Source organism: Lepisma saccharinum, chromosome 1 (genome assembly GCF_977018435.1).
Source record: "Lepisma saccharinum chromosome 1, izLepSacc3.1, whole genome shotgun sequence".
Taxonomy (NCBI): domain Eukaryota; kingdom Metazoa; phylum Arthropoda; class Insecta; order Zygentoma; family Lepismatidae; genus Lepisma; species Lepisma saccharinum.
The window spans coordinates 48,286,739-48,304,722 of record NC_139229.1 but is presented as its reverse complement, the minus strand read 5'-3'; the positions used below and the strand labels follow the sequence as shown (position 1 = coordinate 48,304,722).

General features: G+C 37.5%; 1 protein-coding gene across 1 annotated transcript in view; it reads right to left on the bottom strand.

Annotated features, from left to right (window-relative positions):
• SMC2 (structural maintenance of chromosomes 2) overlaps nucleotides 1-17,984 on the bottom strand; it is an 88,278-nt gene that overhangs the window by 59,830 nt on the left and 10,464 nt on the right. Inside the window, exons 4-6 of the mRNA XM_083131395.1 lie at nucleotides 15,442-15,552; nucleotides 8,061-8,198; nucleotides 6,393-6,533 (exon numbers count right to left, since the gene is read on the bottom strand). Coding sequence (XP_082987521.1) covers nucleotides 6,393-6,533; nucleotides 8,061-8,198; nucleotides 15,442-15,552 — 390 coding nt within the window. The remainder of the gene's footprint in view (nucleotides 1-6,392; nucleotides 6,534-8,060; nucleotides 8,199-15,441; nucleotides 15,553-17,984) is intronic.

Below are 17,984 nucleotides of genomic sequence, written 5' to 3'. Positions count from 1 at the left end.
CTGTTTACGTTCCGGCTCATATGCATATATCCATGATTCGTCATCTGTTACAATCTTATATTGTATATTGAAGCACCACGATTGTATTTATTGAACATTTGTTTGCACCAATTGACGCGAGCATCTTTTTCAGTTTTTGTCAAATTGTGTGGGATCCAACGAGAACATACCTTTCTCACAGCTAAATGATCATGTAATATTTTATATATGCTGGTGGAACTAATGCCTATGGTTGCCTCAATCTCACAGTATGTCACATGACGATCTTGCAGTATTAGGTTTTGCACAGCATCAATGTTTTCTTGAACAACAACTGATTTTGGACGACCTTCGCGAATCTCGTCGGTGAGCGAATGGCGGCCATGATTAAATTCGTTATACCAGCGTTTGACAGTGGCAAAGGATGGAGCTTCATCGCCAAATGTGGAAGTAAGTTGATCGATGTACTCTTGTCTTGATAATCCACGTCGAAAATCGTAAAAAATCATCGCACGAAAATGTTCACGAGTTAATTCCATTTTATTGTTGTCGCGCAATCTCCAAGGCAACATAAACAACGCAAATCCAGCTATTGACAAAACATTTGAAGTACGTTATGGTCAATAATGCCAGACGATTCCGTGCAAACGTCAAATCGCGCCTAACTTCAATCAGTGTTGTCAAGGCTCAAAATATAAATAGTGACCCTTGTATCCTGTAACAGTGCAAAATCCTGCCACTTTGTTACATTTTAATGAATGTGCCCTTACTTTTGTAATGTAAATGTTTAATCATGCTTTTTCCTTTACTAAGACAAAGCTATTAATACTTAATTAAAAAGTTTAATAGATCATTACGAATCTTCAGAAGCTATTTGTAATTTTATATGTTATCAGTAGAATATTAGCATTTGCTAACACACTGAAATGTTCCGAGTAATTAGAATGCTAATGTACAACTTACACATGGTTAGACGAAATAAAATACATTCTGTATATTACATTTTTCAGGGGACAAAACTTAAAAACTTGCAATGTATGAATGTAGGAAAATATAAAATCGAGGGAAATTTAACAACAATTTGCTATGTCGAGTCAATCAATATTGAATATATAATGTGGGAGAATATAAAATCTGGGAATGCAAATATTATGCAATATTTGACATGTAGGCTAAGAGGCAAAAATTCCATATGACCACTTCCTTATTTTTCGTATCGTTGGTTCACTTCCCCTTGGTCTACTGGACACCTTCCTAGTTTCGATTTACACCACATAATGTGGTGTAAATGACATAGCTACAATCAGCCAGATTATGTACCGTAAAACAAAACGAGAAAACACATTCTGTAACCTAACAGGAAGTAAACAAACGATACCAAAAATTGTAGAAAGAAAATAGAATTCAAGTGGAAGTGGTCATATCGAATTTTGTCTCAGCATACATGTAAAATATTTGCAAATCTAGTTACCAAGTTGGCATCTACAATTTAGTCTATCCCCTTCGTCCTTCTGATACTAGTTGTCTGTAACACACTTAACAGATGACAAAATAGAAATGAAAGAACTCAAAATTCCAAAGGTAAACAACACATAATATAATGTACATTCAGGGCATTATGAGGCAAGTGGCAAAAATCGTTGAAAATACAGGGATATAAGTAGTAGTAATTCAAGCTCTCCGACAACTGTGTTTATCTACGAACCGGATACACATGTAATAGTTTGCAACTGTGAATAGGGCAGTATATTCGCTACTGATTCATCATTAGATTGTTACTGTGGTTGTACGTGTTTTAGCCGTAATGTAACAAACAACGTGAACCTCGGATACTTCCGTTATTAGCACAAAAGTACCACAAGGCATCTGGACACAAACCTGTAGATATCAACCTTGCAACAAGATTTGCACATATTTGACATGTAGCTGGGCGTAAACAGCCACATGTAAGCTGCAGGTCCAATAAAATTTATTGTTGTTGATATTTGACATGTAGGCTCAGCAAAATTCGATATTGACACTTCATTTTGAATACGTTTTTACCATTTCTCATATCGTCGGTTCACTTCAACCTTCCCCTGAGATGACTGCTGATCTTCTGGCTGGTAGGCTATGATATTCGGTCTACTGGACGCGTTTCTCGCTTCGTTTTACAGCTAATAATGTGGTTTGTAGTTTTGTCATTTTTCACAAAATTTGTGTTCCTTGCAACCCTGCCATTAGCTGTTTCGCCGCAGGAAATGACGTCACAGATACGATCAAATGTTGTGTTGGGTTGCCAGTATCCAGGTGGCAAAACAGTCTTTTTTGAACAGCTGTATCGTCGAATCGACGCACCAACGAGAAAAATGTTGCCGAGAAAAGTTGTTTGTTTTGATGTCCTCTATACGAATCTGTGGTCCGTGGGTGCCATTAAAATGACACCCTGTATAATAAAAGTTGTTCAAAGGATTATGCAGGACAATCAACAAGGAAAATGGCAATAAAATGGCATGATTTGGATATTATAAATTCAAACTCAAAAACAGGTTTGTCAGCTCACGTCATTGAGGAGAAGCATAGGATTAAAAAGAGAAGAGTTTCATTTAAAAAGAATGACGGGAAACATACATTTGAATGTCTGGGAAGTTTCGTACATTACAGAACAACAATGGAATAAGTTAAATAATGAAAATGGTAACATTGACCCACTATGTAGTTTTCTTTTTCACAAGTGGAGTAAGCAACCACATTTAAAATTTAATGTAATGGAAAACATGAAAAAACTCTGTGAAAGCAATGATCATTTTGAATTGCCTGATGATATTTGAGATTAATTTAAAATAATAATAATAATAAATAAAAAATGTGATCTTTTTTTTTACTTGAAATAAAAATAAAACAGGCTGCTTGTTTCACAGTTAAGTTGCTATATTACAACAATCTAACATTTACAACATCCAATGTATAACTGATTCTTTTCTTGTTAAAATAATTTTAACCATTGTTGAAGGAAGCGTGCGTTTTCCTGAAACATCACAACGAAAAACTGTGTTTTTATGCTTATAATAACAGTAGATTACAAGAGAAATAATGAAACAACTTGGCATGTGCTTTAAGGATCCCATGCCAAAGGCAATTTTCTTATACAGGGTGATTCTAAAGGTAGGGTACAAACCCTACCTTTAGAATCACCCTGTATATAAGTTATTATCAGCGCTGAGCTGACGTATTGGTTATCAGCCGCTACCAGTGGTATCATTATCAAAAGTTTTACTTGCTGATACCGGCTGATGCTTCTCTGGCATTTTGATCTTTCCTAGGTCTGCAAAAATACTATGTGACAATTTCATAGTCTAATTATCCTGGAAGTTATGCAAAATTTTAAGTTTCCATTGATCGATTGAGTTGGTGTTTTAAGTCCACTATTTGCACAGTAAGGCTAATTGGGACTAGACTTACAGTTTAAAGTGGAATCCGAACCACTATGTGCCTCCACCGTAGTTTCCATTGATTTTGTACCAATATTATGGGGTAAAAAGCCTCTTTTTGTGATTACATAACAGGCATTTTTATATTCTCATGTAATTCTTTAATATTTTAAAGCAAAACTCTGGTAAACTGATGCTTGTAATTGGAATTGATTCCTCACCCATTAATGTAGTACATATTTTGAACAACTTTTAACTGATAGACATTACCATCAGCCGTGCACTTAACAAATTCACAACCACTGTCTACAGAAAACCGGATGCAGGCAACCAGTACATACACGCTCTCTCTAGCCATCCCCCGAAAACAAAAAGTGAATGTGTACCTGAACTTTTATCGGAGAGCCTTCTCCTACTGTTGCAGAGAAGATGATCTACGAGAAGAGACAGCCACCATCACTGAAATACCTCTGAAACATGGCTACACAGAAGCACAAAGTGTAAAGCAGTAAAGTGGAAATACAGGTCAGACACACCAACCAGCCACAATCAACCTCCAGCGGCCAATATAAATGGTTTACCTTCCCCTACCATCGCACCACACCCAACCGCATATCCAAAGCCCTTCTCCCTGTAACGACCCTGCTTGGTCGCCATTTAATTATTATTAGACCTTGCGTGGTCACTATATTCTTTTTAATATGATGAAAGAGTTAAGCGGAATGTCCCTGCGAGGCGTACGCTTTTAGTTTAAATGTATTCTGTAAACGTTAACGGTTCCACCTCTACGTTTACTAGCTTCACTCATTATTAGACCCTGCGTGGTCGCTATATTCTTTTTAATGTTATCAATTATTGTCATTTACATTGTTCAACGTGTTGTTTAGAATAGCAGAGTCCTGCGAGGCTCATTATTAATTGTATTGTCTGAATGCACACAGTTTTAGTTTATATTGTCACATGCATCTAGTGATTTTCCCACTAGTGATTTCTCAATGTCAAAACCTTGATATTCCTCAGTACGAAGTTTGCAATATGTAAAAAAATGAGTTAGCAACGTGTACTTGTAGTTAAAATTTTCACCACCCATGCGCCACCGCGAGTATAAAACCCAGCGCAGCAAGACCGGAGCTCAGTTGGCTCCCTGATGTCAACAGGCAAACATCCAGGGTTAACTGGCCTCCCAGCCTGAGAACTAGACGCCATCCCAGAAGGAAGGATGGAGAAAGAAGAAGAAGAGCCTAGCAGCAACCTACCTACCTGGTCCGCTCGCTTAGGCTGATAGGTGCCCAGGTTCTACCTGCCTGGCTTGTCTGGGAGCACCCGGACCTTCCTTTCTAACCTGCCGTCCCTGCATAGGAGACACCGGTTGGCTTGCCAATTCCCAGCTTACACCGGGGGTGTCGTGGCATCCTTTAATCCTTTTACCCTGCGCCCGTTATTCGGGAGTACCGATTGGTTTAGGCCAATTCCCAGCTGTGGTTGGGGTACTACGCACAACCTACTCTCTTTTACAGGGGAACCCATGACGTCAGCGGTGACCAAGGCCCTAAATAAAATTACGTCCCCATACTCCCCCTGGTGCCTCACAGCGAGGAATAAATTGGATGTTCCCTGCCCCCTTTTCTCTTCGAGACCAAAGGTGGTACAGGTAAAAGAACGTGCGTGGTACAGGTAAAACACGTGTGTGGTACAGGTAAATGCACGCGCGTGGTAAGGATTTCAGGTAAAGACACGTGTGTAAGTGTGCTAACGGACACCCTTGTGTTGAGAATATAATAAACATATATAAATATATATATTAAGCTGGTATAGTCTTTCCTTACACCCAGCAAGCCCTGAGATAATTCTGAGTCCATGTTCTACGGCTGACAAAAAGTTAGTGCATATGGGTAGACTTTTGCCGTCCACCTAATTGCAAGGTTTAGTGTGTAAAACGCCGCCCGTGCCAGTACTCCTGCACTGTGTTGTTAGTGTAGTGCGGAACACGTGGGGAGGACGTTGCATCCCATATGGCATCAAAGTTGCGCACAAACGCAATTCCAAAATAGCTGATAAACTAAATGGACACAAAAGGTACTTCCTCTCCCCCCTTGACAACCCAAGTGTATACGATGCAGAGTGCAAGTGCTAGGCACATTACATCGGCAGGTCCACCAGGTCGGTCAATGAAAGAATCCAACAGCACCTGACAGATGCAAAAAAAGCCCAACCCACTACTGGTCTTGCTAAACACATCAAATACTACAGCCATAGAATTCAAAAGGTACAAGTCAAACACACTGCCCACACACTCATAGACACCAAAATCAAGGAAACACATGCCATAATGCACTTCCCACACAAGCTGAACATCAACTACAACAGTTATCGCCGGGAAATAGCAGACGACATGGACGCAGACTTACAGTTTACAACAGCACACCTAGCAGCAGCTGGAGAAATACAAACAAGAGACGCATGCCAAGCAACAGTACAGCAAGTTCCAACGAGGATGGTGGCAGTGGCCACTGAAATTAATAGAACAAAGAAGAAAATACAGTTTTGCGGATAAAGTGAGTACTAATTTCTCCATATTTATTATACTGCCGCGTGTCTCTTTCCCCAATCATGAAAACTTTTAATTGTTACAATTTTGAAGAATCGGTATTGGTGAGAATCGGTATCAACTCAGCCCTAGTTGTTATACATTGTTTTCCATCCTCCCTAATTTAATAATGGTAGGGAGGATGAACTGATGAAAAACTACCAAAGTGCCTTATCTGAAGTTCATATACCTCTCTCTTTGGCAAGATATGATAACTGCATCATCAAGGTAGGGAAAAACTGCAGCATCACCAAACGCTATCAGAAGCAATAAGGAAGAGGCATATATACTACACCCTATTGTATCTGCCAGTACCTGACATTCAGGTTATTTCATTACAATTGTGTAATGTTAATCCCAAACATATTTCAAATGCAATGTCCAATATAACTAAAACATAACTATAAAAAACATACCTGGTCTCTTTTGGCACGCATTTCAATGATTTGCTGTTCTAAATTCGCAACTTCATGTTCTTGGTCCTTAATTTTTTGCTGTAATTTCTGTATTTCCTGCTTGACTTTTTGAAATTCTTCCTCCGCTTTCTCACTGTCTTCCTTTAAGAAAAGGCATAAATAATGTAAGATACATTAAATATCACTAGTTCAGGAACAAGGGGTACATGGATGCATTGTACAACTCCGTTACCTTCAATTTTTTAGAAAGAGTGCCTTTTGTAAACCCTTGAAAATTGTTTCACTATCCAAAAGAATTGACGCCACTACTGGGTTATGAAATTGATGGGTGTTCTTGGGAATAAAGGTAATGAAAAGTGATTTCAAACGAGTGCAGGATGATTAATAGGGCTCAGAAGTTGATGAAAAGTCATCATCTTTTCTGAGCTTTGAAAACAATGCTAAACCTCATATCTAGGGGCATGCATATTTCGTTTTTGACGAAAAAAAGAAATTTGAAGAAACACATTGTAGTGTTAATTTTTCATGTTTTTGAAAGGTGTGAGATGCATTTTGTGACCATGTTTTGTCACGAAATAATGCGAAATGAACTTCAAAAAGCGAAATTAACTCTTAAACACGAAATTTACCATTTATATACCGACGTGACACTTTCTGAAGTCTGAAGTATCCTGTGAGTTATGCAATTCCCGGAAAATTGATTAAATCTGCTGTTAATATTGGAGAAGCAAAAATGGACTCCTTTACACAGAAATAAACTTAATACTCTTATAACTACATAAATGTGTTATTAGAAGTGAAATGTTAATTCTGTGCAATAAGTGTAGTTTTTAAATCAAATTTAGGATTATATTCACAATTTTAAAACCAAAATGTCTTTTTATATACCACTTTTCATCCAATTTTTCACCGCTATAACACCGATATTTCATTTTATTTACCGCTTTTGAACCCGAAATTGACTCAGTTTTTGTACTGAAATTTTGCTTTTTTATTTACCAAAAATATGTGCCTCTACTCATATCCCTTAATTTAGAACCAGGAAACATTATTTTTATTTTGCATTTTTCAGTATTTTTTGCACTTTATGTTGAATTTTTCTTCATTTCTAAAGTTTATTTTCCTTCTCACTTGTTGTTTCGTGGATTTTAAATGCATTTGCTAGCATGACATTTTTTAATTTCCTGACATGGTCCTTTTAGCAAGTTTGCCATTAATTGAAAATACTTTGAGTTTCCCTTGGTGGCTTCTATTATCGCTTTAATCTGTGCTTTTATATTAAAATTAGTCACAATATAAAAATAATATAATCTGATGTACACAAAACACAACTGTATATTCAGATGCTGGCCAACTACTGTATTGTGGAAGGTCCACTCTGAAAGGAAGTGAATGACTTACACAGAAAAACCTTGCGATGTATTTTATGTAACCTTGAAGTAAAAATAAGGAAAGCTACATTAACATTTAATTCTTTTTTCCCCCTTTGCTTCATTAGTTTAAACTGCCAAACAACAGGTTTTATCAAATTATTCAACTACTCTCTTGTAATGTAGGAAAAAATCAAGCTCTCATTTTCAGAGTGAAAAATTATTATTAGGTCATTTTTTAAGAAATTTAAGGTCATCAATTTTATTGGTAGAATTAATTCACTATGAAAACAATTACCTGAGCTGATACGAATTTCCAAGCTACATAAACTTTTGTTATGTGTTCTAGTTCCCGCTGCACTTTCTGATATTCCAAATATTGTCCACGCTCTTCCTTTAATTTTTGCAATGTTGGAGTAATCTCTTCTGTTATGATCTACAAGAATTAAAAGAAAGCACAAGAAAATATTAGCAGCAATATTACATTGTAATTTAGTAGTCATTTACTGCCCAACAGCAGAAGATAAGACTAGCTAGAGCACAAAGCATATGAAATTAATTATAAGCACTCTTCCAGCCAGCCACCTTCCTAGCTGACATTTACTGCATGGCAATTGTGACGTTCCTTTCTGGTGTTCGCCACTGGATCACGGATTACTACGTCACGGTAGCTACCCAATCTCCCTGTGCGGCGGAGTTATGAGACTCACCTTAATGTATACTACACTTGGTTCTCAGGATGAAATGATTTGAACAAAAAATTAGCTTCTTACTATTTTACAAATTTAATAAAACATTTTACCTTTAAACAATCACTGCAAATTAATATCAATATTCACCAACACAATCACTTTTGAATTAAGTTGCTGCTTTTCCTTTAAAACAGTGTTTTTCACAAAATAGACGTCATCTTCCGCAACTCAACTTATTTCTTTTCTCTTTTTTCACTGTTGTCCTCGCAACCGAATCAATAAAAGATTGGACAGTTCTACACATCTTCACAAACCGGAAATGACTTCCGCTTCCGATATTGCGAGTAACAAATGTACAGCAAAAATTACAAATTTAAGCCAATATCAAAATATCAAACAACAGTATTGAAACTAACAAATAAATCAAATGTGAAATTAACAGAAAACAAATAAAATATTTCATATGGTCAAAATAAACAAAGCGTATCAAGTTCTCCTCCCATACAAAGAAAATTGAGGTAATGTTTATGTATGAAATTTTCTTTGCTACGAAAATTAGTCCTTTTTGATCTGGTGATGCCATCTTTGCAATAATTCCTGTGTTCTTTCGGGTGAACAATTAATTTTCTTCAGGTTGGAAAAATTTTCCCTTCCTATTAATTTGTCCTTCCAAGGATCCAGCAAGTTAGCTGTGTTGTGCTTAACATCCTCAACTACATACGGGCCAACGAAGTATTCAAAGAACTTGGATATTTCTTTATCTTTAGCTGAACTTAACCGGTGGTTCCTTTTTAAAACCAGATCTCCTTCTTTTAGTGTGAACGAATGGGGATTGATCCGTATGTTCTTTTTGTTCTTCTGTCGGCTGTTTCGACTTTCTGCGATGAATAATTTGGTTTCCCAGGCTAGAGTCTTCGACTCACTGTCTTCAGGCCAGTCTAATTCCTGCAGTAAGTTAGCTGCTACAGGTCGATTATAAAATAACTCCACTGGGGCATAACCGGTAGCCTCGGATATAGAATTATTGATGAGCCAACAGACAGTCCTCACTTGTTTGCACCAGGAGTCATGTTTCCGATTGCAAAACGACCTTAAAAGTCTTACAATTTCCTGATTGCTTCTCTCAATCGGATTGTTTGCTGGGTGATAAGGAGTGGTCCTGATGGGTCTAACAGAGTGGTTTTCCATAAATTGTAGCCATTGCTTGGACAGAAATTGACTTCCCCTGTCGGACAGCACATACTTAGGTTTCGGATAATGGGTGAAGTATCCCTGCTCTAACTTCCTAATAATTTCACCAGTAGTGGCTGTTCGTAACGGATAGGCTGTTAAGTATCGGGTTCCTACATCAATCAAGGTCAGGATATAGTAGAACGATGAAGACTTAGGTAGTTTGCCAATGATGTCTATTGACAGAACTTCATGTGGTTTCTTTTGGGTCGTGGTCAATCTCTCTCTACATATCCCAAGCTTATCGGGCTTGTTCTTTGAACATATCAAGCACTCTTGAATATATCGTGAAATGTCAGACTTCATATTTTTCCAGAAGTACCTTTTTCTTACTCTCTGATAAGTTTTTGTAAACCCAAAATGGCCAGTGTTATCATGTTCAGCCTCCAACACTTTATCCTTTAAACTTTGCGGAACCACTATACAATGGAATTTCTTTTTACCTCTAGAGTTCTTAAATAAAAGGTCTTCCCTCAAAAAATATTTAGCCCCTTCATCTCCATTATTTAACTTGTCTGATATATCTTTACACATTGGATCTTGACTTTGGGACTCCTTCCACAGTTGGATCTCCTGGTTAGGCATGAGAATTTTCTTAGCTGACCACACCTGTAGAATGGTAGGAGTGTTGCCTTCTGTCTCCACAACCCCTTCAGCCACAGGATAACGACTTAGTACGTCAGCGATCTTATTACTCTTTCCTTCCACATGAATGATCTCATATTTATATTGTTGAAGTTTCAGAGCCCATCGCGTTAATCTGCCATTCCAGTTACGACTATTTTCTAACCATATTAGATTTTTATGATCAGTATAGATGAAAAATTTCTGACCGTACAGATAAACTTTAAAATGGTCTATCGCAAATAACACAGCTAGACACTCTAGTTCTTGCACTGTATAATGCTTTTCATGGGGCTTTAATTTTCTGCTGGCATACTGAATAATGTGAATCTCAGTCAGATTTATTGGAGTTTCGTGGTTTCCTTGAAATAGAACCGATCCAAGTCCTAACGAAGAAGCATCACACATTATGCAAAACGTCTTAGCAAAATCGGGTTGCGCTAACGCCGGCAGTTGCACTAGTTCCTGTTTCAATCTTCTGAAACAGTTTTCTCTTGTGTTGGTCCATTCCCATTTAACGATCTTTGACAACAATTGTTCTAAAGGGGCAGATTTTTGTGCCAAATTCTCTACAAAACGACGTCTCCAGTTAATCAGCCCGAGAAATTGTTGCAAATCTTTCTTGTTCCTGGGACGTGGAAATTTCAAAATGGCTTCATTCTTCTTAGGATCAACCCTGATGTGTGTTCCGGATATAATATGGCCTAGATATTTAATTTCTTCCTTTCCGAATTCACACTTCTTAAGGTTCACTGTAAAATCTTCCTTCTGAAGAGTATCCAAGACGAATGATGAGTGTTGAAAATGTTTGTGAATCGCTTCATTAAATATCAAACGATCATCTATATAAACTGTCAAGAATTTCTCAGTAGATGGATTAAACAAATTGTGCATGGAATACATAAATACAGCTACAGCATTGGTCAAACCGAAAGGCATTCTCGTAAAACACCAAGATCTTCCCTTGTATGTAAAGGCTGTGTATATTTGATGCTTCTTATTAATTGGAATTTGTAAATATCCTGAAGCAAGATCCAAACAGGAGAAATACTTCTTCCCTCTAAATTTCTGTAGAGCTTCCTGAATTTGAGGTACTGTACTCCTGGGAGCTACAATTTGTTTATTTAGTTTCCTGAAATCAATGCAGGGTCTAACCGACCCGTCCGGTTTATCCACTACTAATAAGGGATTTAAATATGGTGAATTGCAGGGTATAATTACTCCCCACTCTTGCCACTTCAATAATTCTTCTTCCAGCTTTTTTCTCTTGGACAACGGAACAGGATAAGGATTGGAGAAAACAGGTTCTTCACTGGTCAAATTTATTTCACAGATAGAATTCCTAGATAATCCTGGTTTGTCGGCGAATATTCTTCTATATTTCAACAATAAATTAAATAGCTGCTCCTTTTCCTCAACTCTCAAAACATCTGAAGCAAAGGCTTTATCTCTTATGTCTGATTCTGTTGCAGTCCACTCATCAGCGTTAGCTTCTTCCTCCGCTTTCGTACACTGTATTAAGGCTGTCTTCTCCCGCGACTCGCCCTTCTCTGAATCTCCAGCGTTAGGAAGTAAATGTTGCTCTACTGTGTGTCCGCCATTGATCAGATACAATTTTTCTGCGCCTGCATCCAGAGTGGCTTTGTATCTTCGAAGGAAAGGATAACCAAATAATAAGTCAGCTTCTAAGCACTTGACCACATATACCAAATCTTCAAATATAAAACCGCCAATTTCAAAATTTATTCGCCTACATCCAGCTATCCGTCATCTTTCTTTTCCAGCAAAATCTTTTAATATTACGCCTGGACACTTCTGCAATTTAAGACCTGGTAATCGCTCTCGTACTTGAAGCCAAATATTATAATTCATAAGGGTACATTCGCTACCCGTGTCCAGAGTACATTTTATTTGGAATCCTAATACCTCGACTGAAATTTCAGGTTTCTTCACATTATCCCTATCTTCTTCCATTATCGTCTTTCTAATTTTTAAATAATTTAGAGGAGTGGCTTCGATATTCAAGTACAATACTTCTAACGGATGTTCTGTTAGGAATGGGTCTTCACTTTCGTCGCTTTCTTGTACTTGCATGCCCTTCATTGCAAGCGTAAGAGTACCGCTTACAACGGGCACTGGGCTAAACCCAGAACTTCATTGCAGTTAATTTCCCATGGCGACGCTGTAACTCTAAGATTACTGGAAGGTAGCTCTTCCGTCTGTATTGCACACTCTTTTCGTTCTGGAGCTCTTTGATCTCTTCTCCAACTATTTGTGTACGGCGTAGTCCTTCTATAAAGTCTGTTACTTGTCCAGTTTCTATTCTTCCACCTTCCATCCGGGAATCGCTGTCCTTCTCTGGTGATTGGTTCCTTCCAATTTCCGCTCTCTGCGCTGCGGGATCCTCCAGGATTATTAGTAGAAGTTGTCATCTGTACTCTGCGAACTCGAGGTTGGTTAGGTCTCCTTTCTTCTGCTTTATTACCGTCGCCTCTCCACCCATCTATCTGTTCTGAGGCTTCGTACTTCCCCAAGAAGTTGGTCAACTGGTCAATGTTTCGAGGATCTCTTGTCAATACTAGCTGCCGTATTCTGTATGGCAGCTGATGAATAATTAAACTTAACACTTCTGTTTGGTCCACACGTTCGACCAAGTTACAGTATGACCCGTAGACATCCCCAACAATAATCCTCCATAGAAAGACCTGAGGATTTGGAACATCTTCTGTTTCTTAAAATCTGGATCTCTCTCTGCTTCGCTTCTGCAGAGGCATACTGTTTTTTAAACGCGGCACAAAACTGTTCAAAAGACTTCCACCTTCTCTCGTTGGCAATAACCCAGGCTTTAGCTTTCCCTTTCATTACAGAAGGAAGCACCTTTAATCTATAGTGCATAGGCATTTTCAATATGTCCATGGACGTTTTCAGTTCTTCCAAATAACGCTCCGCTGATATGGAATTTATTTCTCCGGTAAATTTGCTCAGAGAGTTAATATCAGACATTCTAAAAAAATGTCCAGTGTGAGATGGACTATGAGAGACATCAGGAGATTTATCAATATCTTCTCTGGGTATCCCTTTTGTACTTTGGATACGTCTTCTCCTCTTACGGTTCCTTTTAGTCAACAATTCAGCAGAAGATACAGATTCTGTTGAAGATATACCGGAAATCAAAGGGTCATTATCATCTCTCACCCATCGAATATTTTCCACAGATCTGTCAGTATTTCCAGCAGTCATTTCTGGATTTCCTTGCACAGATTCTAAATGTAATCTCTCCAACTTCCCTAAAAGGAATTCCTCCATAAAATAGAACTTCTGGTTAATTTCTTTATTCATCTTCTCACTGTCCTGCAACAACAAATTCCTTGAAGTACTTTGCTGATCCACGACGGATTCTATCCTTGCTCTTACGGTGTCTAATTCATTCATTACTTTTCGTCTGTCTACTTCCCAAACTTCTTCTATCTTATTTAGAGCATCTCTCCCTTCATCAATTTGTTTTAACAAATCACATCGCACAGCTTCCAATTCTTCTTTGTTTTCTTGTCTTCTGTCTTCTATTACTTTCATCATTTCATTTTTATCATCTTTCCGCTCATCCTCAATCTTCTTCCTCAATTCTTCTCTGTCTGCTTTCATTCTCGTCATCATTTCCTCCTTATCATTCCTAAATACCTCCTCTAAGTTCCTGAAAGCTAGTTTAGTTTCGTTTCTTCAGTCTTCAATAATCTTCATCAATTCCTTTTTATCCTCTTTCCATCCTTCTTCTATCATCTTCCTCAATTCATTCTTATCTTCTAACCTTCCTTCTTCCATTTTCTCAAACCTCTTTATCATTTCGTTCTGATCTTCTTTCCTTCCTTCTTCAATGATCTTCCTCAACTCATCCTTATCTTCTTTCCTTCCTTCTTCAATGATCTTCCTCAATTCATTCTGATCTCTTTTCCTTCCTTCTTCAATGATCTTCCTCAACTCGTCCTTATCTTCTTTCCATCCTTCTTCAATGATCTTCCTCAATTCATTCTGATCTTCTTTCCTTCCTTCTTCAATTCTCCTTAACCAGCCACAAAGTACCACCATATTTAAAGTAGCACTATGCGATTTGCAATTTTTACAAACTAAGTCACCATCAGGAAGAAATTCTCTGGATATTGGCAAATTTGCACACTCTAAATGGAAATACGCCTCGCATTTCCTGCACTGAAATATTTCGTCCAAGGGCTTATCTTTATCATCACAACAACTCAATTTATCCATTTTCTTCTTGCTCTGGCTTCTCAAAATTCTCCTACTCATACCTTGATATCTCTGCAAAATCGATCACATGACTTACATGTGTTATCAGACTTTGTAACGCTCGACAATTTCCTCAGGACTTCACACTGCACAAAACACACGTTTTTTTTTACACGATATTACAGTTACAATTTATCCTTTTACATCATCGAGGCCTTCACGTTGAGCGCCAAATTTACCTGTGACGTTCCTTTCTGGTGTTCGCCACTGGATCACGGATTACTACGTCACGGTAGCTACCCAATCTCCCTGTGCGGCGGAGTTATGAGACTCACCTTAATGTATACTACACTTGGTTCTCAGGATGAAATGATTTGAACAAAAAATTAGCTTCTTACTATTTTACAAATTTAATAAAACATTTTACCTTTAAACAATCACTGCAAATTAATATCAATATTCACCAACACAATCACTTTTGAATTAAGTTGCTGCTTTTCCTTTAAAACAGTGTTTTTCACAAAATAGACGTCATCTTCCGCAACTCAACTTATTTCTTTTCTCTTTTTTCACTGCTGTCCTCGCAACCGAATCAATAAAAGATTGGACAGTTCTACACATCTTTACAAACCAGAAATGACTTCCGCTTCCGATATTGCGAGTAACAAATGTACAGCAAAAATTACAAATTTAAGCCAATATCAAAATATCAAACAACAGTATTGAAACTAACAAATAAATCAAATGTGAAATTAACAGAAAACAAATAAAATATTTCATATGGTCAAAATAAACAAAGCGTATCACAATCATTGTAGTACATACTTAATGCACAGTACTAGCATGGGTTAATACACAATACTTATCAAAGCTCTTACATTTGAGAGAACTTACATCATTTATTTCTTTCAGCTTAGATTCCTTTTTCTCAATTGTCCTCTGAGCCTGTTGCTTTTTGGCTTCATACATTCTGGTTCCTGCTGCTTCTTCTATCATAGAAAGGATCTGCAGGAAATTATATGCCAATATATATACCAAACAATAATAAAAGAATTACAATTTGATGCAAAAGATATGGTCTCACAGCCTAAACAGAAATTGTAATTTACTTACATTATTTACTTACTTTTAGGGCTGAGCCGATACTAAATTGAACTGATACCGATGCTTAAAAATAGTAAGAATAAAATGTTGTTCAAAACAGTGTGTAAGTATTCCATTCCAGGATTTTTGCTTCAAAAAAATTGTGAAATACACAAGAATATTAAATTTAATGCTATCACAAATTAAACTGTTTTGTTTCTTTTTTACAAAAACCTTGTGCAAATAAAAAACATGCTTCAAATTTTACACAAGTTCAGGATAATTAGACTCCAGGAAAGTGTGTCACAGCATTTTTGAGGAGCCCGTGAAAGATCAAAATGCCGGAAAAGTATTGGCAGGTATTGGTAAATTTATTCCAACCAATACCACTGGTATCGGCTGATATCGATACATCGAAATTGGTATCGGCTCAGTCCTACTTATTTTGAAAGGCAATGGAGTTATAACCAGCAACCTAAACTATGCAATGGGTAACATCCAAAATAGTTGGTTGTTAACCCTCACACACTGGGATCAATTTCCCTGGTTTTGCCTAAATGATTGTTAGATGAGATTGATGAAGGTGCATTCACAAAGAACATCCCATGCCTTGAACCTGTGAACTTTGGTAGCAAGATTGAAAATCAAAAACTTGACATGATCAGGCACCAAACTTCACTATTGTTACAGAGATTATTCTTCAATTCATTAATATTTACATTAATTGTGTTCATTAGGCCAGCCGCACACCAAATCTGACACGACAAGTCACGACACAACACGATGCAATGCAACACGACGGACACAAAGTGTCACTTTCCTTCAGACAAAATGAAACAAATATTAATTATTGTTATCAGTGCTTTTTCCTGGAAAGAACAAGTTGCTTTGTTGTTCTTATTTGTTATAAGAACTGCTCTAAATATTGTCGGTCATAAATTATCATGCATACATGTAATCTCTCTCTCACACACACACACACACATATATTATATACATACGAGGTGTGACACAAAAAAAAAACAGATTGATTGCATGAGTGAAAAACAAAAAGGAGCTAGCAACAACAGTTTTGCTGACGTAATGTGACACCCTACTCTATCTGTGCTGCAAGTTTGGGCTCACCCGGTCTCGTCAGTTGGGAGTATTACGTCATGAGTGAGCACCTGAAACAGTGTTCTGCCGAAAAAATGTCTAGTGAAAAGTGAACAAAGAATCAACATCAAATTTCTTGTGAAACTTAAGAAATCGGCAACAGAAACATTCCAAATGTTAAGTGAGGCTTTTGGAGATGATACTTTGTCTAGGACACGCGTGCTTGAATGGCATGAACGGTTTTCAGAGGGAAGGGAAAGTGTGGATGACAATGAACGTACAGGGTGCCCACGAACTGCGATTATGGAACAAAATATTGCAAGAGTTCTTGAAGTGATATGAGGTGACCGAAGATTGAGTTTTCGTGCAGTGGCTGAGTTATTTAACTTGGATAGGGAAGCTGTTCGATGCATTTTAACAGAGGAATTGAACATGCGGAAGATTTGTGCAAGAGTTGTACCAAAAGTTCTGTCAGATGACAAAAAACTGTGTCGTAGACTTGAGTGAGGGCATGTTACAACACCTTAGAAATGAGCCAAGTTTGTTGGAATCTGTTGTTACTTGCGATGAGACATGGATTTTTACCTATGACCCTGAAAGTAAGTTTCACAAGGAATTTGATGTTGATTCTTTGTTCACTTTTCACACTAGACATTTTATTTGGCAGAACATGGTTGCAGGTGTTCAATCAATGATGCAATACTCCCAACAGGCGAGACCGGGTTAGTCCAAACTTGCAGCACAGATAGACTAGGGGTGTCGCATGACGTCACCAAAACTATTGTTGCCAACTCCTTTTTGTTTTTCACTTATGCAATCAATCTGGGTTTTTTTGTCCCACCTCGTACTTCTTTTGTTAAAATAAAATATTTTTAGTTTCATTCTCACATATAAAGGTTACAGGTATGGCGTGCTGTTGCGTACCACCTGAAAAAAGTACTGATTATTATTATTATTATTGCATCCAAAGTAAATGTATAAACACAAGAGCTATCACATCTGTCATCTCAGGAAATTTGGTTCTCATTTGCACCTTAAACGAATAGCACTCACCACAATATATTATTTTTTTCTACATTTCCACAGACAGGAGACAATTTTAGTAAAAGAACTTTCGTTTATTCCTTTCATCTATTCTTTACAAGAATTAATGTAACAAAGAATGGACTCTTGTATGGTGAATTAAATAATAAAATGGATGTCCAATGTCACAGCAGGAACCGAGTTTTGCCAGAATGGAGTTCCGGTGCATTCCGTCT